General features: G+C 49.3%; 1 protein-coding gene across 1 annotated transcript in view; it reads right to left on the bottom strand.

Moving 5' to 3' along the window:
- Positions 1–21294, bottom strand: part of daam2 (dishevelled associated activator of morphogenesis 2) — a 274117-nt gene that overhangs the window by 57202 nt on the left and 195621 nt on the right. The window contains 4 exon segments of the mRNA XM_055636342.1: positions 405–493; positions 9786–9892; positions 11015–11099; positions 14421–14527. Coding sequence (XP_055492317.1) covers positions 405–493; positions 9786–9892; positions 11015–11099; positions 14421–14527 — 388 coding nt within the window.

The raw sequence follows: 21294 nt of genomic DNA, 5'->3' as shown, positions 1-21294 counted from the left end.
TCAACATTGTTGAGGGACTGCATGCAATACTCCAAGTAGATGACAATAATTAAGGAATAGTATTGAGGAGAATCTTTTTCACCCAGAGAGTTGTGAATCTGTGGAATTCTCTGCCACAGAAGGCAGTCGAGGCCAATTCACTGGATGTTTTCAAGAGGGAGTTAGATATAGCTCTTAGGGCTAACGGAATCAAGGGATAAGGGGTAAAAGCAGGGACGGGGTACTGATTTTGGATGATCAGTCGTGATCATATTGAATGGCGGTGCTGGCTCGAAGGGCCGAATGGCCTACTCCTGCACCTATTTTCCCATGTTTCTATGTTTCTATAAACCAATGCCGATATCAATTGGATGGAAGCATGTCTCACTGCCCAGCTCTTCACTCCGACCCTTTGCCGGTCTCACCTTCGATCTTTGGCTTTGCTTCAGCGAGTCGCTCGGCAAACTTCTTCTTGAAGAACAGGGCTTGTAGACGCTGCTGGTAGTGGTCGATCCTGCAGGTTGAAGGACAGAACCGTGGTTAGAGCTTCCCCAATGGGGTGGGGCGGGGTTGGGTAGGGTGACCACAAATGGGATGGTCTGAGCTGCGGTGAACCAAGAGGACACACCACCCTCGGAGAAGAGGCCCCGAGTTCACCCAGAGGGTGGTGGGTGCATGGAAGCCTAAACCTACCTGAACAACCCAGTTGCTCAACACTTTAACTCCCCCTCCCATTCCCACACCGACCTTTCTGTCCTGGGCCTCCTCCATTGTCAGAGTGAGGCCCAGCGCAAATTGGAGGAACAGAGCCTCAAATTGGAGGAACAGCTTGGGTAGTTTACACCCCAGCGGTCTGAACATTCTTCTCTAACTTCAGATAACCCTTGATTTCCGTCTCTCTCCATCCCCCTCTCTCCCTCTTCCCAGTTCTCCCACTAGTCTCACTGTCTCCAACTACATTCTATCTTTGTCCCGCCCCCTCCCCTCACATCAGTCTGAATAAGGGTCTCGACACGAAACGTCACCCATTCTTTCTCTCCCGAGATGCTGCTTGTCCTGCTGAGTTACTCCAGCATTTTGTGTCTACATTTTATCTCTGTAATCTTTGTTGTCAACTTCCCATAGCTAACAATGGTCTATTGTTAGTGGTGGCGAAGTGGCCCTGCTGTGAAACAGCTGCGGCTCGCCTGCAGTCTGTCTGTTTTTACTTTTTTGTGTTGTTTTTTTTGTCTAGTTCAGTTAAATTTTTGGTTTTAGGTGGTGTTATGTGTGGGGAGGGGGGGGTGAAACAGGGCTTTCTGTCTCTCCCTTCGGGGGAATGCAACTTTTTTGTCGTATCCCCCTTCTCTTCCCCCGCCTGAGCTGAGGCCTAATGGCGGAGCTGGCGGCCTCCAACCTGCGACCGACCTCGAGGCTCCGGAGGTAGAGCCAGCCAGGACTCACCAACGCGAGGCTGGCCGTCTTTGAGCTGCGCCAACGTTCGGGCAGCGGCACGACTCGGCGCTCTGGTGAGGGCGGATGGTGCGGGGCTGAGACACTCCCGTGTGGGCGGCGAGGCTACCGGCTGGAAGGCGCTCCCATGTGGACGGACCGGCTACCGGCTGGAATGTGCTCCCATGAGGGCGGCCCGGTGTGAGGCTGAGATGCTGCCATGTGGGCGGCCCGGTGCGGGGCGGAGACGGTGCTCCGGTGGCTGATGCGGCGTTCTGGCGGCATCGACCTGAATCCGGGGCTCGGCCGCGGCCAGTGGATGACATCGTCGGGAGCTCGCAGGTCACAGGCTGGTGCCAGTTTTCCGGAGCTCCCGTGGCAACAGCTGCGTCCGCTGGACTGGAGGGCGGCAGCTTCGACCACCCCCGGGCTGCGGAGCTTGAACCGCGGGACAGACTTACCATCGCCCGGTGGAGTATCGCCTCAGCGCAGAGGGAGAAGAGGAGGGAAGAGACAGTAACCCTAAGACTTTTGCCTCCATCACAGTGAGGAGGTGCTTGGTGAACTCACTGTGGTGGATGTTAATTTGTGTTTATTGTGTGTTGTTATTATTACATGCATGGCTGCAGGCAACAACATTTCGTTCAGACCGAAAGGTCTGAATGATAAATAAAGGATTCAATTCAATTCAATTCTACATTTTCCTTGAACCTCATCCCTTTTGATCTCGTTTTCACACCCTACACTTTCTTATCTCTGTGTCTCCCTCTCCCCTGACTCTCAGTCTGAAGAAGGGTCTCGACCCACAACGTCGCCCATTCCTTCTCTGAAGATGCTGCCTGTCCCGCTGAGTTACTCCAGCATTTTGTGACCATCTTTGGTGTAAACCAGCATCTATAGTTCCTTCCTACACTGGATGTTGAGGCGGGTACTATAGCAGCATTTCAATGATATTTGGACAGGTACATGGATAGGAAAGGGTGAGAGGGTTCAGCACCAATGTGGGCTCATGGAACTACCTTAGATTGACCATCTGGTCGGCATGGATGAGTTGGGCCGAAGGGCCTGTTTCCTGCTATACCATCCTATGGCATCCAGGCTGGCCAAAACACATCAAGGAGATTGGACACGCTAGAAGCAGGAAACATGTTCCCGATGTTGGGGGAGTCCAGAACCAGTGGCCACAGTTTAAGAATAAGCAGTAAGCCATTTAGAATGGAGACGAGGAAACACTTTTCACCCAGAGAGTTGTGAATCTGTGGAATTCTCTGCCTCAGAGGACAGTGGAGGCCGGTTCTCTGGATGCTTTCAAGAGAGAGTTAAATAGAGCTCTTAAAGATAGCGGAGTCAGGGGATATGGGGAGAAGGCAGGAACGGGGTACTGATTGTGGATGATCAGCCATGATCACTATGAATGACGGTGCTGGCTTGAGGGGCCGAATGGCCTACTCCTGCACCTATTGTCTATTGTCCATTGAAACAGAAGAAACTGCAGATGCCAGAATCTTGATCTAAACAAAAAGTATTGGATGAACTCGGATGGTCAAGCAGCATCACAGGGAAGGAAAGGACAGGCGACATTTTGGGCCAGGTTCCTTCCTCAGACAAGGGTCTCCTCAGATGCTGCCAGATGATTTGGGCCGAAGGGCCTGTTGACTCAATGACTTTATAACCTGTGGAACTAAGCTTCCCTTGAGTAGAGGGAGTAGAGAGGTGTTAACAGAATATAGAACAGTCCAGCACAGGAACATGCCCTTCGGCCCATAATGTTTGTGGTGTACCTGATGCATATTCATGATCCATATCCCTTCAATCCAATTTTCCCACATTTGGCCCATATACCTCTAACCATGTATCCATCCAAGTGTTTTTTTAAATGCTGTCTTAGTTCCAGCCTCAACCATCTCCTCTGGCAGCTCATTCCATACACCGACCACCCTGAGTGAAAAAGATGTCCCTCGGGTTCTTATTAAAATTTTCCCTTCTTAGTTCAAACCTCGGTTGTTGATTCCCCTCATGATTTTATACACCTGTATAACATCACCCCTCAGTTTCCTGCGCTCCAAGGAATAAAGTCCTAGCTGGCCCAGTCTCTCGCTACAGCTCAGGCCCTCGAGTCCTGGCAACATCCTCGGAAATCTCTGCATTCTTTCCAGTTTAACAACCTTTATAGGTGTGGGTTACCTACCCTCATAAATCATCTTTTCACTCCTTCCAGCTTTTGTAAAAATCATTTTAAACAAGTCTTCAAGTTTGCAACCACATTAAAGCAACTGCCAAGAAGGCCCACCAACGCCTCTACCTCCCGAGGAGACTGAGGTCATTGGGGCGTCTCCAGTGACTCTTACAAACGCCTACAGAAGCACCGTAGAGAGCACTCTGTCGTGTTGGATCACGGCTTGCTTTGGGAACAGCTCTGCCCAATACGGCAAGAAATAGCAAGATTAAACGAGAACTTACCAGTTTGAAGTTTGATCATTATTTTATGAGGAGTAACGTTGAGGGAATACGTGAAGAACCCCGCCAGGACGCATGCGTGGCATTCTTCAAAGCAGCGGTGTGAAATCACAGATAACTGTAATGACTAAACATAGTAAGATTAGAGAAGAGTATATGATCAAGGGTGGGAGCGGAGGGCATGTATTCCCTCAACGTTACTCCTCATAAAATAACGATCAATCTTCAAACTGGTAAGTTCTCGATTAATCTTACTATTTTACTTCGGAGTCACGTGAGTGACTACCTAAAGATTTTAAAGCTGTGATTGCTATATCGTGGAAACGAGTCCATGCATCACATCTGCCTTGATTATGGGGAGAATAGAGTTAACATCATTAGACATCAATACGATATTGAAACCCAACGATAAATATATTAACACCAATTATTGCCCCTATTTATGGGGTAAATTATATTACAGAACTTAAATTTGTTTCTGCAAATGTTCCAGGTTCAATGACTGGTTTGTTATAAAGTCGTTGGAAAGTTTCCTCTGTTGACCATCCTGCTGTCTTGAGGATTTGGTCCATAGGAACGTCCAACTTCATAGCTGCCGATGTAGCTGCAGCGCTGGTGGAGTGAGATTTAAAAATGCTAGTGTCTACTTCAGCCTTTATTAGGACCTGTTTTAGCCATCTAGAGATGGTCTGGACTGTCACTGTTTTGAGTGGCTGTTTGTAGCTGATTAAAGTGACATTTCTTTCCCTCTGATGATCTTAGTATACTCCATATATAATAGTAAGTGTGTTACAATACAGAGACGACCATCTGTCGGGTAGGCCCTGAATTCTGTTTTTAGGCCTGCTGACCCCTGTCTGTTCTGTTTGACTATTTCATTGATGTGAAAAGTTAAATTTCCAGATGAAATAATCATGTTGTCCAGCCTTAGTTTCTGTAGTGACTGGACCCTTTGTGCCGTGACCAAGGCCATCAGCATGACTGTTTTCAGTCAGTTTCTGTAGGGACGGAGCTGTAGCTGGAGACCAGTTTCTTAACATGGTCAGTACAATGCTCACATCCCATATTTGGGAGTACCTGGTTCTTGGGGATTAACATTAAAATGCCGCTCATGAGTTTGGTTACCAGGGTATGTCCCAACAGAATGCCGCTCTGTTCCTTGCCACAGGTATGTTGACAGAGCACTTCTGGCGCAGTTGATGGCACTATGACTGAGCCTCTCATCGTAATGGAGGCTTGCCAGGAATTCCAGAACAGACGGGATGTTCATAGATCTGTGGGTGATGTTTATTGTTGTGACTGTACTTCCCATTTCTTGAAGACACCAAGTACTGTTTTTTGGTGGACTGTCTGTGGGCCGCTGAAATAATATCCACTGTTCGGTCCGTCAGTCCCAGGTGTAGTAGAGGTGCTTTCAACTCTACAAATTAATAGGTTTATATAATTATGACATGGGTAACTCCCCTTGTTGTGGGAAGAACCAGTAAATTAGGTCTAAGATGGATGGTGATGCATGGTTCTAAAACCATGTCGATATCACCGGGACCGATGGTTGAGTAGGCCAATCGGGTACTATCAAAATACCAGACGCGGAGTCTACTGTATATTCCTAAATACCCGACTGATGAGGCAGAAGGAGGGAATGCATAAATAAATAATCCCCCAATGCAAAGAAAATGCATCTGTAGCCACTGCCCCAGGTTCTGGTTCCCAAGAACCTAATTCGATAACTGGTGAGAGTATGGATGCGAATAGGTCGTTATCTGGTGTTCCATACCGTGCTGTAATTTCAGCAATACATTTTTTATCCAACATCCATTCAGTGTTTTTCATAGAATTAGCGTGACCTGTTGTTTGCCACTAGATTCAGTTTACCTGGTAAGTAGGTAGCTGATATCCTAATATCTCTCTGGATACACTATTGCCAAATGGTGTTGGCCAGATTGTCACATGATGTCGATATGTTTCCACCCATATGGTTGATATATGCTACCACGGTGGTGTAGTCAATTAGTAGTCTAACATGCTGGTGATATAACCCAGAACAATATGACTTAAAGCCATGGAATGCACTCAACATTCCCAGGTAGTTTATGCCCAGTGTTTGTAATAATGATGCCTCCTGTGCATTCCATCTCCCCCACAGCTGGAGATGGAATTGGTAGCATCCCATCCAAGTGCACTGGCATCAGTATGTAGTTCCATAGGCGGGTAGCTGTTAATGTTTGGATAGGAACAATGCCTAATGTTATGTTTCCACCATTTTAGTTCCATTGTGGCCTCTGTTGGTAGCTTCTTTGGTCTGTCAGAATGACCCCCATAATTTTTGAGTGCACGAATGTTTGCCCTCTGTAATTTTTCATAATGTAAAGGTCCGATTTGTGTGGCTGGAAACGCAGCCACTATAATGCCGATTATTCTTGCTACCAGTCTGATGGATGGTTTTGTTTTGCTGCAAGCCTCCATTAAGGCTGTAACCTTTTCTTTCGGCAAAGTCACTGACATGTGAACTGTGTTAAGGGTGAACCGCAGATAATCCATTGTGTTAAATAACATCTGTGGTCACCTCTAATGGGTACTGTATAGTAAGCATCTTTTAATACGATGCTTGCCATGTAGTAACCTAGGAATCAATTGCTTAGCAGTAACAAAGGTTCCCATCTAGTTATGAATATAAAGTACGAAAGTATTCAAATTAGTCAAATCTATGATGATGTGGCAACCACCATCTAGTTTATGATAAAGATTTTGGACACGAATTCCTGTGATTCGTGTTGGATATCCTCCATTACTCCTTTTTTATATGGGCACTGTAGTTCAGCATGCGCTTTTGATTTTTTCTTTGCCTGTAAGCACGAACATTCGGTTCGGTACATGCTGAACTGGAGGATTATGTTTTGTATAAATTCTATGGTATAACCCTATACTTCTGAAAATATAAGTGTTGGTAGTTAATTTATTCCATGCATCCAGATAGAATTGTAATCTCCCACCAACCTCGTAAGGAACCAGACCCATCTTCCTCCATGGTTACTATTGGTAGGTTTGTTACTTTTTCGGCATCCTCCGTGGACGTTGGGGTGCCGGTGTCTGGATCTGTAGTTGGGTCGGTGTTGAGGGTTAGCGCATTCCCCAGGAAGTAGTTTTTAGACGTTGCTTTAAAGAGCCCCAGGTTTACCCTCTTTGTCAAGTTCTTTTACATGTTTTGATAAGTTGCCTTCAAATAGTAATATTGGTGGTTTTGAGGTTCCAGGTTTGCATAGGCCTGCAAATTAGGGTCTAAAGCCGGTTGGATGGCACTTCTTCCGAATTCTGTTTACTCGCATTGGTAGTTGCAAAATAAGGCCAGTGCATCCTGGCGATCTAGTGTCATGTCTTTTTTGTTTATTGTGCGGGCGAAACCCGTAATTCCCACTGTTAGGACTTTCAGAACTTTATGTTGTTTCAAGTCCCTGGCCCTGCCATGTTTTTAAATACACTGGTTGATACTGGGAACATTCAGTGTTTTGCAGTTCCCTGATGGTAAGTGTCTTCCAATAGGTTTTCTTGCACCCCATGTGCACTAGGGGTATGTTCTGCACCCCTCTTCAGGTTCAGCCCAGAATTGACCCCCTATACTTCCCTCTGATGAGGGAGAAACACTGTGCAGCCCTACAAGAGGTACTGCTGTAGGACTTACTAGCTGCCCCCTGTGACTAGTCTCCATCTCCCGGAGCCTGCCACTTACCTGCTCCAACAGCCGCTCAAGCAGGCTTCGATGCTCTCGGGCACTGGCCACCTCATGGTCACTGGCCGTCGCGGCTGCTCCTGAAGCCGCTACTCCTGAAGCCGCTCCTGCTCCAGTTCCTGCAGCCGCTCCAACCAGCTCCAATGCTCACGGGCACTGGCCGTCACGGCCGCTCCTGCTCCAGCTCCTGCAATCAGCTCTGATGAGGGAGAAACACTGTGCAGCCCCACAAGAGGTACTGCTGTGGGGCTTACTAACTGCCCACTGTGGCTAGCCTCCATCTCCTGGTGCCTGCCACTTTGGAGTATTTCCTCCTGCAGCCGCTCCAACCAGCTCCAATGCTCACGGGCACTGGCCATCACGGCTGCTTTGTTCCCCGCTCCCAACCGCTCCAACCGGCTCCAATGCGCACGGGCACTGGCCGCTCGCGGCTGCTCCTAAAGCTGCTCCAACCGGCCCCAATGCGCACGGGCACTGGAGCTCGCGGCTATTCAGAGTCGGACTCATCGGAGTCAACGTCTCTGTTGGTTTTTTGCTTCGCTCTACCGCCCGGCCGTGGCCAGTGCGGGAGCGAAGTCGGGCACAGCTGTTCCCATTACGGGAGATTGGCGTGCCGTTTGCTGCTGCTGCCGGCTGCCCGCAACTCCGCGGTTCTCCCCCGCCAGCTTTCCCGCAGCCTTCGTGGATCTGGTCGATGTCTCCACCTGTAAGGTAAGTGGAAGGAACGCAGAGTCTCCTTACCTGCTGTTACCGGCTTTCAAATTCTGGAACGCAGAGTCTCCTTACCTGCTGTTCCCTGCTTTCAATTTTTGCCGCTAAGGGAAACGTCATTCCCCCTGCTGTGACTCGTTGCAATGTGTGTAACGATATGGCACGCATGCATCCTGGCGGAGTTCTTCACGTAGTGACTCACGTGACTCCGAAGTAAAACTAGAGTTGTAGATGTAGCTCAGTCCGTCACACAGACCAGACTCCCCACCAACGACTCCATCTTTACTTCACACTGCCTCGGGAAAGCACCCAACACAATCAAATACTTGTCCACGACCCACCCCGGTCATTCCTTCTTCTCCCCGCTCCCGTCCGGCAGAAGGCACAGAAGCTTGAAATCACGCACCACCAGACTCAGGAACAGCTTCTTCCCCTCAGTTATCAGGCTTCTGAATGGTCCTTCCATAAGCTAGGGTACTGTCCGATTCACCTCTACCCCATTGTGGACTTTGGACTTTGTCTGTGGAACTGGTGCGCTACAATGCTGAGAACTATATTCTGCACTCTGTATCTTCCCCTTTGCTCTACCTGTTGTACTTTGAGTTTGACGATTGCATTTATGTAATGTAGTACCTGGTCCAATCTCAAACCTATTCTCATGCCTTCCAACCATAATCTTTGGTAATCTCCTAATCAAGAACCTATCAATCTCAATTTTCACAATACCCAAAGACTTGGCCTCCACAGCCGTCTGTGGCATAGAATTCCACAGATTCATCACCCTCTGACTAAAGAAATTCCTCCTCATCCCCTTCCTAAAGGAACGTCCTTGAATTCTGAGGCTGTGACCTCAAGTCCTAGACTCTCCCACTAGTGGAAACAGCCTCTCCACATCCACTCTATCCAGGCCTTTCACTATACGGTCAGTTTCAATGAGGTCCCATCATTGGCTGCAACCTTCGCCCCATTGATGAACTGTACACTGCAAGGGCCAGGAAGCGAGCGCGTAAGATCATCTCTGACCCCTCTCACCCTGGCCACAAACTCTTTGAATCACTTCCCTCTGGAAGGTGACTCCGGACTGTCAAAGCCGCCACAGCCAGACATAAAAACAACTTTTTTCCTACGAGCAGTAGCTCTACTCAATAACCAAAAATCTGTTGCCTCCTTTTGCTCTGGTATTTTTTATTTCATTCACTTGTTTAAACTATAATGTTTAATTCTTAATGTTTTAATGTTTTATGTTTTATTCTTCATTGTTTACTGTATGTCATGTTGTTACTTGTGAGCGGAGCACCAAGACAAATTCCTTGTATGTGAATACTTAGCCAATAAACTTATTCATTCATTCATACATTCATTCATGCTTCCAAACTGCTTCTAAGGGTTGGGAAGGGAAAGTGAAGTCAATGGAAGTGACTGCACCCCAAGGTCTGATGGTAGCGGGGTTTCTGGGACGCTGCGTGATTGCGTGACCAACCTGCTCATCTCGTAGAGGAAGCGGTCCGCCCTGGCCATGCGCTCGGTCTCGTGCCGGTGTTCCTCCAGAAGGTCCACATCGCTCTTCTCTGGCACGAACTTGAGGAGCTGTGGGCAGATGTCGCCGCAGGGGCGGGGGAGTTTAGCTCGGACAACGGCAGAACACAGGTCATAGAGTGATAGAGTGATACAGTGTGGAAACAGGCCCTTCGGCCCAACTTGCCCACACCGGCCATCAATGTCCCAGTTACACTAGTCCCACCTGCCCGCGTTTGGTCCATATCCCTCCAAACCTGTCCTATCCATGTACCTGTCTAACTGTGTCTTAAACGTTGGGATAGTCCCAGCCTCAACTACCTCCTCTGGCAGCTTGTTCCATACACCTATCACCCTTTGTGTGAAAAAGTTACCCCTCAGATTCCTATTAAATCTTTTCCCCTTCACTTTAAACCTATGCCCTCTGATCCTCGATTCCCCTACTCTGGACAAGAGACTCTGTACATCTACCCGATCTATTCCTCGCATGATTTTATACACCTCTATAAGAAACATAGAAACATAGAAACATAGAAATTAGGTGCAGGAGTAGGCCATTCGGCTCTTCGAGCCTGCACCGCCATTCAATATGATCATGGCTGATCATCCAACTCAGTATCCCGTACCTGCCTTCTCTCCATACCCCCTGATCCCCTTAGCCACAAGGGCCACATCTAACTCCCCCATAAGGTCTCCCCTTATCCTCCTGCGCTCCATGGAATAGAGTCCCAGCCTGCTCAACCTCCCCCTATAGCTCAGACCATCTGGTTCTGGCAACATCCTCGTAAATCTTCTCTGTACCTTTTCCAGCTTGAAATGTCCTTGGACCTTTCCTCAGTCAACCAGCATCTGCAGTAACTAGGATAGACACAGAGTGCTGGAGTAACTCAGCGGGTCAGGCAGCATCTCTGGAGAAAAAGGACAGGTAACATTTCGGGTTAGAAGCCTCCTTCAGGGTCTGCGGTCTGAAGAAGGATCCCGACCTGAAATGTCACCCATTCCTTTCTCTCCGGAGATGCTGCCTGACCCGCTGAGTTACTCTAGCACTTTGTGTCTGCTTGGACTTCCTTGTTTCTCAGCATATCGGCGAGACCAAGCCTAGACTCGGCGACTGTTTCACATTGAGGCAGCAACTCTACCAGCTGCGGCACTGTGTGCTGCCCTGTTAAGCATGTTCCAGGATCCTAGATTTACCTGCTCCAGCATATCCTTGGGCAGGTCCTCCTGTTCATCCATTTGCAAGATAGCGCGCTTAATCTCCTCATTAGACAGCTTCAACCTAGCAGTGGAAAAGAACACTGAGAACGGAAAACAACACTGTCTTCAGCCCAAGACAGACGCAAAAAGCTGGAGTAACTCAGCGGGACACGCAGCATCTCCGGAGAGAAGGTCGAGACCCTTCTTCATACTGAGAGTTGGGGGGGAAGGGAGGCACAGAGATAAGGAAGGGCAAGGAGTGAAAACGAGACATCAAAGAGGATGCAGATCATGGAGAATGTGGAAAGGTTCAAAGGCCAAAGGTCAGTTTATTGTCACGTGTACCAATGAAGGTGCAGTGAAAACTCTAATTACCATACAGCCATATAAAAAAAGCAACAAGACGCACAGTACATAAAAGTTAACATAAACATCCACCACAGCGGATTCCCCACATTCCTCACTGTGATGGAAGGCAATTAAGTCTAATCTTCTTCCTCTACAATAGATCATTGTTAGCTAGGGGAAGCTGATAATAAAGCATACAAAGGTAACATTTAATCAGGAGGACAGTCAGACTGGTGGAGAACTGGGAAGGGGGAGGGGATGGAGAGAGAGGGAAAGCAAGGGTTACTTGAAGTTAGAGAAGTCAATATTCATACCGCTGGGGTGAAAGCTGCCCAGGCGAAATATGAGATGCAATTGGAATGGGAGGGGGAGTTAAAGTGTTTGGCAACGGGAGGAAATCAGTTTAGTACCTGAGGTCAGGATAGAAGCTGGGTCTCTGGTGCTCTAAGGCAGTGGTTCTACCAAGGGAAACATGCTTTTTGGTCCACCTAGTCAGCGCCGACCAGTGATAACACTACACCAATACACTAGCATTGTCCTACACATGAGGAACAGTTTACTATTTACAACCAAGTGGGCCAATTAATCTACAAGCCTGCACGTCTTTGGGAAGTGGGAGGGAACGGGAGCACCCGGAGACATCCAACACGGTCACGAGGAGAACGTACAAACTCCGCGCAGAGTCAGGGGGATACGGGGAGAAGACAGGAACTAGGTACTGAATGCGGATGATCAGTCATGATCACAGCGAATGGCGGTGCTGACTCGAAGGGCCGAATGGCCTCCTCCTGCACCTATTGTCTATTATGTATAGACAGCACGCGTAGTCAGGATGGAACCCGGGTCTCCGGCGCTGTGAGGCAGCAACTCTACCGCTGCGCCACTGTGAACGCCCACTGTGTTCTTGGGGAACGGGAGGGATCTAGAGTCATTACTGCTCAGCATAATAGAAGGCATTTTACAACCAACTTAGCAAGCTCTGCAGGGGAGCTTCTCCAAGCAAACCTGCAGGCTAAATCCAGAGAAACTATGTTTGAATGGGTTTTTTAACTGTTGCGTTATATGGACACGTGTTTTCACTGTTTACACCGTGCAATGAAAATAGAGATCCTGCTGAGTTATGATGGTCTTTTTTTAAAATAGACCATTTTCTACTCTGACCGCAGATTTCTCGGATTAATCTGCAGGTTTGTTTTGTGTCTGTGTTTAGTTTAGTTTAGTTTAGAGATACAGCATGGATACAGGCCCTTCGGCCCACCGGGTCCGCGCCGACCAGCGAACCCCGCACATTAACACTATCCTACACACACTGGGGACATTTTTTACATTTACCAAGCCCATTAACGTACAAACCTGTGTGCCTTTGGAATGTGGGAGGAAACTGAAGATCTCGGAGAAAACCCACGCAGATCACGGGGAGAACGTGCAAACTCCGTACAGACAGCATCCGTAGTCGGGATCGAACCCGGGTCTCCGGCGCTGCATTCGCTGTAAAGCAGCAACTCTACCGCTGCGCCACCGTGACCGCCCATTGTATGACCAAGCAGCCAAACAGAGTGCAACTAGGAGGGATAATAGTGTCGGAAGGGACTGCAGTTGCTAGTTTAAACCAAAGATAGACACAAAAACGCTGGAGTAACTCAGCATCTCTGGAGAGAAGGACTGGGTGACATTTCGGGTCGAGACCCTTCTTCAGACTGGTTAGGGATAAGGGAAACGAGAGACATAGACGGTGATGTGGAGAGATAAAGAACAATGAATGAAAGATATGCAGAAATGTAACGATGATAAAGGACACAGGCCATTGTTAGCTGTTTGTTGGGTGAAAACGAGAAGCTGGAGCGACTTGGGTGGGGGAGGGATAGAGAGAGAGGGAATGCCGGGGCTACCTGAAGTGAGAGAAATCAATGTTCATACCACTGGGCTGTAAGCAAAATACGAGGTGCTGTTCCACCAATTTGCGTTTAGCCACCAGCAGGGATAATAGATGGTCTACATTAGTTTTGCCTCAAATGGTTATTACAAGTACCACTGACATTTGTCCTCTGTCTTAGTCTAGTTTAGTTTAGAGATACAACATGGGAACAGGCCCTTCATCCCACGTGTCCAGGCTGACCATCGATCACCCACGTTCACGCTAGTTCTGTTAACCCACTTTCATACTCACTACTTACAGACCAGGGGCAATTTACACAAGACCAATTAACCTACAAACCAGCACGTCTTTGGGGTGTGGGAGGAAACCGTAGCGCCCAGAGAAAACCCACGCGGTCACAGGGAGAACGTGCAAACTCCACACAGCCAGACGGCACCCAAGGTCGGGGTGTCGGTGTCCTTTTTTATCCACCTATCACTTGCTAGGCTTTGTGCTGCCCCTCCTCTCTTCTGATGAAGGGTCATCATTCAAGCCTGAAGAAGGGCAGTCACGGTGGCGCAGCGGTAGAGTTGCTGCCTTACAGCGAACACAGCGCCGGAGACCTGGATTCGATCCTGAATACAGGCGCTGTCTGTACGGAGTTTGTACATTCTCCCCGTGACCTGCGTGGGTTTTCTCCCGAGATCTTCAGTTTCCTCCCACACTCCAAAGACATGCAGGTTTGTAGGTTAATTGGCTTGGTAAATATAAAAATTGTCCCTAGTGTGTGTAGGATAATGTAAGTGTGCGGGGATCGCTGGACGGCGCGGACCCGGTAGGGAAGAAGGGCCTGTTTCCGCTCTGTATCTCTAAACTAAACCAAATTAAACTAAAAAAAGGGTCTCGACCCGACGTCACCTATTCCTTTTCTGCAGAGATGTTGCCTGATCTGCTGGGTCACTCCGGCACTTAGTGTCTATCTTTCTTGTCCAGCTTTCGTGTCCCCGTCCCTGTACAATCAGTCTGAAGAAGGGTCCAGACCCAAAACGTCACTTTTTGTGTGTCTCCAGAGATGCTGCCTGGCCCGCTGAGTTACTCCAGCACTTTGGTGTCAACCGGCATCTGCAGTTGCTTTCGATCGCATTTTACCTGCGGGTTCCTTGCTACTGCATTTGGCTGCATTAAGTTCCTTGCACTTACTTCGACAGCAGGATGACGCAGTTCTGGGCCCGGCGCCCGTCGATTACTGACAGCTCCTTCACCTTCCTGATGGTGAGGTAGAGGTCCTCGTTGGAGCCGAGCTCCTTCTGCATGGCAAGGGAGAGAAGGAGAGGTAAACACCCTTCATCAGACCGCGCCTCCGTAAGACCGTCCGATCTCTCCCCGTAACTAAAGTTCTCCAATCCAGTCAGCATCCGGATCAATCTCCTCTGCCCATCTGTGTGTGTCTTGGAGCCATTGAGTTATACAGTCACATAGTCATGGCCATGGAACCCTATTAAGAGTCACATGGTCAAGGAACCATAGATTCACAGTCATTGAGTCATTCAGTGTGGAAACAGACCCTTCGGCCCAACTTGGTTATGCCGACCAACATGCCCGACTCATCTAGTCCCACCTGCCTGCGTTTGGCCCATATCCCTCTAATGTCTAATACATGTACCTGTCCATATGTTTCTTAAACGTTGCGATAGTACCTGCCTCAACTACCTCCTCCGGCAGCTCGATCCATACACCCACCACCCTTTGTATACCCCTCAGATTCCCATTAAAAGGACAGGACACGCTAGATGCAGGAAAAATGTTCCCAATGTTGGGCGAGTCCAGAACCAGGGGCCACAGTCTTAGAATAAAGGGGAGGACATTTAAGACTGAGGTGAGGAAAAAACTTTTTCACCCAGAGAGTTGTGAATTTGTGGAATTCCCTCAGTGGAGGCCAAGTCACTGGATGGATTTAAGAGAGATAGAGGTCTACGGGCTAGTGGAATCAAGGGATATGGGGAGAAGGCAGGCACGGGTTATTGATTGCGGATGATCAGCCATGATCACAATGAATGGCGGTGCTGGCTCGAAGGGCCAAATGGCCTCCTCCTGCACCTGTTTTCTATGTTTCTATCGATATTTCTAAATCTTTCCCCCTTAAACCTATGTCCTCTGGATCTCAATTCCCCTCCTCTGGGCAAAAGATTCTGTGCATTTACCCAATGTATTTCTCTCATGATCCAACTGTGCTCCAAGAATAATGTCCTAGCCTGCTCAACCTCTCCCTATAGCTCAGTTCCTCGAGTCCCGGTGCCATCCTGATAATTCTCCTCTGCACCCTTTCCAGCTTGATAACATCTTTCCTATAACAAGATGACCAAAACTGACCCAACACCCTACATGTGGCCTTGCCAATGTCTTATACAACTGTAGCATGACCTCCCAACTTCTATACTCAATATTCTGACTGATGAAGGCCAAAGTGCCTAAAGCCTTTTTGACCACCCGATCTACCTGCGACTTGACCTTCAAGGAACCATGCATCTGCATTCCTAGATCCCTCTGCTCTACAACACTACCCAGAGGCCGACCCTTCACTGTAGGTCTTGCCCATGTTAGACATCCCAAAGAGCAACACCTCACGGACAATTAACAATTAACAATGATCATCTCAGTAAAAAAAATGAAAAGTCAACAACGACACAGTGGACGGCAGCGCACTGCAGAAAAGGATGCATTTTACACTCACCTGTTTCGACAGGTTAGTGTTAGTGAGCAGGTCCTGAGCAGGAGGGGTCGCCAAGGACAAAGAAAAATTAAACATGCCGAAGTGAGTTAGTATTCAGCAGAGAGCAACCTAGCGTGCTGTCTAGTTAAGAACCACTGTCAAGATTAACACAAAACAGTTCAGCACATGAAGCTTCCAAGATGGCACTCAAACCATCCAAGATGGCCCCCAACCCATCCAAGATGGCCCCCCAACCCATCCAAGATGCCCCCCAACCCATCCAAGATGGCCCCCAACCCATCCAAGATGGCCCCCCAACCCATCCAATGATGCAACCCATCCAAGATGCCCCCCAACCCATCCAAGATGGCCCCCAACCCACCCAAGATGCCCCCAATCCATCCAAGATGGCCCACAACCCATCCAAGATGCCTTCCCACCCCACCCATCCAAGATGGCCCCCAACCCATCCAAGATGGCCCCCAACCCATCCAAGATGGCCCCCAACCCATCCAAGATGGCTCCCAAGCCATCCAAGATGGCCCCCAACCCATCCAAGATGGCCCCCAACCCATCCAAGATTACACTCAAACCATCCAAGAAGGCCCCCAACCCCATCCAAGATGGCACTTAAACCATCCAAGATGGCTCCCAAGCCATCCAAGATGGCTCCCCAACCCATCCAAGATGGCCCCCAACCCATCCAAGATGGCTCCCAAGCCATCCAAGATGGCCCCCAACCCATCCAAGATGGCCCCCAACCCATCCAAGATGGCCCCCAACCCATCGAAGAAGGCCCCCAACCCATCCAAGATGGCCCCAAACCCATCCAAGATGGCTCCCAAGCCATCCAAGATGGCCCCCAACCCATCCAAGATGGCCCCCAACCCACCCAAGATGCCCCCAATCCATCCAAAATGGCCCACAACCCATCCAAGATGCCTTCCCACCCATCCAAGATGGCCCCCAACCCATCCAAGATTACACTCAAACCATCCAAGAAGGCCCCCAGCCCATCCAAGAAGGCCCCCAGCCCATCCAAGAAGGCCCCTAAACCATCCAAGGAGGCCCCCAACCCATCCAAGAAGGCCCCCAACCCATCCAAGATGGCTGCCAACCCTATTTGCTTGCTAGCCACAGAAACAGATTTGTAAAGAGACATTACAATCGCCCTGCACTTTTAAATCTTTGTGGAGATTACACTGTGGACGGCTCGGTTGTAATCATGTATTGTCCTTCTGCTGACTGGATAGCATGTAACAAAAGCTTTTCACTGTACCTCAGAACACGTTGACAATAAGCTAAACTGAACTGAGGAACAGGCCCTATGGCCCACAATGTCTGTGCCATACATGTTGCCAAGTTCATCAAAGGCACAAAAGTGCTGGAGTCCCTCAGCAGGTCGGGCAGAATCTCTGGAGAACATTTTAATTTAATTCGGAGAAACAGCATGGATACAGGCCATTCGGCCCTCCGAGTCCGTGCTGACCAGCGATCCGCCACAGATCACACACATTACAAACTCCGCACAGACAGCACCCGTAGATCGAACCCGGGTCTCTGGCGCAGTGAGGCAGCAACTCTACCGCTGTGCCACCATGCCACCCATAACATGGATAGGTAATGAGATCCTCTTTTAGTTTAGTTTAGAGATACAGTATGGAAACAGGCCCTTTGGTCCACCAACGCCAGTTTTATTTAATTGATCATCCGTTCTCACTAGTTCTATATTATCCCACTCTCTCATCCACTCCCTACACACTAGGGGCAATTTACAGAGGGCTAATTAACACGCAAATATGCAGGTCTTTGGAAGAAAACCGGAGCACCCGGAGGAAACCCACGTGGTGACACGGAGACATGCAAATTCCACACACAGACAGCACCCGAGGCCGGGATCAAACCCGGGTCTCTGGCGCTGCAAGGCAGCAACTCTATCCGCTGTGCTGCACATCTTCATACTTGAAACGGCACCTATCCATGTTCTCCAGAGATGCTGCCTGACCCGCTGAGTAAAGGGTCTGTTCCACTTTCACAACCTAATTCATGGCCTTTTTTACTCGTGGACATTTTTCATCAGGCTAGAAAAAACACCCCGACCTACTTGATGCCACTAGTACCTACGACTAGCATCACGGCCTGCTTCGACCTCCAACGACCTACGACCTCGTGACGACCATGCTGCGAGTATGAGGCAAGGGCAAACTCGGCAGAGATCGTGAATTAGGTCGTGAAAGTGGGACAGGCCCTTTACTCCACCACTTTGTGTTCTTGTTTGGTAAACAAGCATCTACAATTTCTTGCTATTGCCAAACTAATCTCCTCTGCCTGCACGTGATCCATATCCCTCCATTCCCCGCATATCCACGTGCCTATCTGAAAGTCTCTTAAACGCCACTATCATATCTGCCTCCACCACCATCCCTGGCAGCAAGTTCCAGGAACCCACCACCCTCTGTGTGAAAACACTGTGTTAAAACTCCTTTATGAAACTTTGCCCCTCTCACCTTAAAGCTGTGCCCTCTAGTCTTTGACTTTCAACTCTACCGCTGCGCCACCCTGCCGCCCATTGGTTGCATTTGATTTCAGAGCTGACTGTTAACTGCTGGCTGGGAGAGGGAGACGGGAGAGAGAGGAGGGGAGGGGAGGGGGGAGGGGAGAGGAGGGGAGGGGAGGGGAGGGGAGGGGAGGGGAGGGGAGGGGAGGGGAGGGGAGGGGAGGGGGAGGGGAGGGAGGGGGGAGGGGAGGGGGAGAGGAGAGGAGGGGAGGGGAGGATATGAGAAGGAGAGGATATGAGAGGAGGGGAGAGGGAGGGGAGAGGAGGAGGAGGGGAGAGGAAGAGGGGGAGAGAGAGAAGAGGGGGGAGAGGAGGAGGAGGGAGGAGAGAGGAGGAGGGGGGAGAGAGGAGAGGAGGAGGAGAGAGAGGAGAGGAGAGGAGAGGAGAGGAGAGGAGAGAGAGGAGAGGAGAGGAGAGGAGAGGAGAGGAGAGGGAAGAAGGGGAGGAGAGGAGAGGAGATGGGAGAAGGGCAGAGGAAAGGAGGTGAGGAGATGAAAGGGGACTCCTAGTACAATTTTCTTTGGTGCTGGGTTGCTGGGTTTGAGAGGAGGGGAGGGGAGAGCAGCCTTGTGCGGGTCTGAAGTGGAGGCGTTCAAACACAGCTTCAAAAGACAGCTCGACTCAATGGGCCTTTCAAACAGAGCGTGTGAAGACCAGTGGAAATGTTAATGACCACAGGGCGCATCTTGATGATGAGGAGGGGCAAAGTTTAAAGGAGATGTGTGGCGTAAGTTTATCATACAGAGGGTGGTGGGGGGCTGGGAAGCGCTGCCCGGGGCGGTGGAGGAGGCAGATATGTTTGTGGCGTTTAAGAGCCTTTTTAGATATGGTCGTGCATATGCAGGGGTGTAGGGCAAGGAATCACGAGCAGACAGAGGAGATTAGTTTGCAAAATAAAACACAGTGCTGGAGTAACTCAGCGGGTCAGGCGGCACCTCTGGAGAACATGGATAGGTGACGTTTCGGGTCTGGTCAGATTCATGGCTGCACAGAAATCTCGGGCCAAAGAGCCTGTTCATGTCTTGTTATTGAGTCATATAGAGCCATGTCAAGTCAAGTCAAGTCAAGTTTATTTGTCACATACACATACGAGATGTGCAGTGAAATGAAAGTGGCAATGAAAGTCATATAGAGCCATGGAGTCATACAAGGTGGAAACAGGGCCTTCGGCCCAACCTGCCTATAGGTGAACAAGATGTCCCAGCTACACTAGTCCCACCTGCCCACACTTGGTCCATATCCCTCCAAACCTGTCCTATCCATGCACCTGTCTAACTGTTTCTTAAAAGTTGGGATAGTCCCAGCCTCAACTACCTCCTCTGGCAGCTTGTTCCATACACCCAACACCCTTTGTGTGAAAAGGTTACCCCTCAGATTCCTGTTAAATATTTACCCCTTCACCTTAAGGCTATGTCCTCTGGTCCTCGATTTGGCAAGAGACTCTGTGCATCTACCCGATCTATTCCTCTCATGATTGTGTACACCCCTATAAGATCACCCCCTCATACTGCTGTGCTCCAAGGAATGGAGTCCCAGCCTGGCCAAGATGGCCACCCGCGAGTCACGGCGCCAGGCGGAAGAGGTATCTGCCCGAGCCGGCTTCCTGCTCGGTTTCCGGGGTTACGTCTGCACCCGGGTGGTGTTAGAGAGGGACTACGCACTGTCCACGGGCACCCTGGGGGATTTCCGGACCGCGGGAGAACAAAGAAGGGAAGATATTGACCATTTTTTACGCCTTCCATCACAGTGTGGAATGTGGAGGAGTCACTGTGGTGGATGTTCATGTTAAAATGTATCTTGTGTGTTTTGTTGCTTTATATTGGTATGACTGTGTGGCAAATCAAATTCCTCATATGTATACTTGCCTGATAAAGTATAATTATGATGATTAAAAAGTGGATTTGGCCAGGACTCGAGGGCCTGAGGTTGGGCAGGCTAGGACTTTATTCCCAGGAGCGCAGGAGGATGAGCGGTGATCTTATAGAGGTGTATCTTATAGGGTGAATGCTAAGAGCTTTTCCCTTAGGTCGTGGAATCAAAAATCAGGGGACATAGATTTAAAGTGGGGGGGTAACATTTAATGGGAATCTGAGGAGCAACTTGCACCATATCTGAGGAAGGATGTGCTGGCTCTGGAGATGGTCCAGAGGAGGTTTACAAGAATGATGCCAGGAATGAGTGGGTTAACATATGATGAGCGTTTGACGGCACTGGGCCTGTACTCGCTGGAGTTTAAAGGATGAGGGGGAGGGGGACCTCATTGAAACTTACAGAATAGTGAAAAGCCTGGATAGAGTGGATGTGGAGAGGATGTTTCCACTAGTGGGACTAGAGGCCACAGCCTCAGAATTAAAGGACGTTCCTTTAGGAAGGAGATGAGGAGAAATTACTTTAGTCAGATGGTGATGAATCAGTGGAATTCATTGAGGCAAAGACAATGTAAAATTTTAAGGTGGAGATTGACAGATTCTTGATCAGTTCGGGTGTCAGGGGTTATGGGGAGAAGGCAGGAGAATGGGTTGGAGAGAGAAAGATAGTGGGCTACGATTGAATGGACTTGATTGGCCGGATGGCCTTATGAACTTATGGCGTGGATCAGCGCCGTTTCGGATCGGGCTAAGGTGGCCGTCAGTGGATACTTTTAAAGCAGAGGTAGATAGATTCTTGATTAGTGCGGGTGTCAGGGGTTATGGGGAGAAGGCAGGAGAATGGGGTTTAGGAGGGAGAGATAGATTAGCCATGATTGGCAAGGCAACGCCTTTACCACCTCAGGCAATTAAGGAAATTCAGAGTGTCTCCGAGGATCC

This window comes from Leucoraja erinacea, chromosome 5, assembly GCF_028641065.1.
Source record: "Leucoraja erinacea ecotype New England chromosome 5, Leri_hhj_1, whole genome shotgun sequence".
In the NCBI taxonomy this organism is placed as follows: Eukaryota; Metazoa; Chordata; class Chondrichthyes; order Rajiformes; family Rajidae; genus Leucoraja; species Leucoraja erinaceus.
The sequence above is the reverse complement of the archived record's forward strand: the minus strand, read 5'-3'. Positions and strand labels throughout refer to the sequence as shown.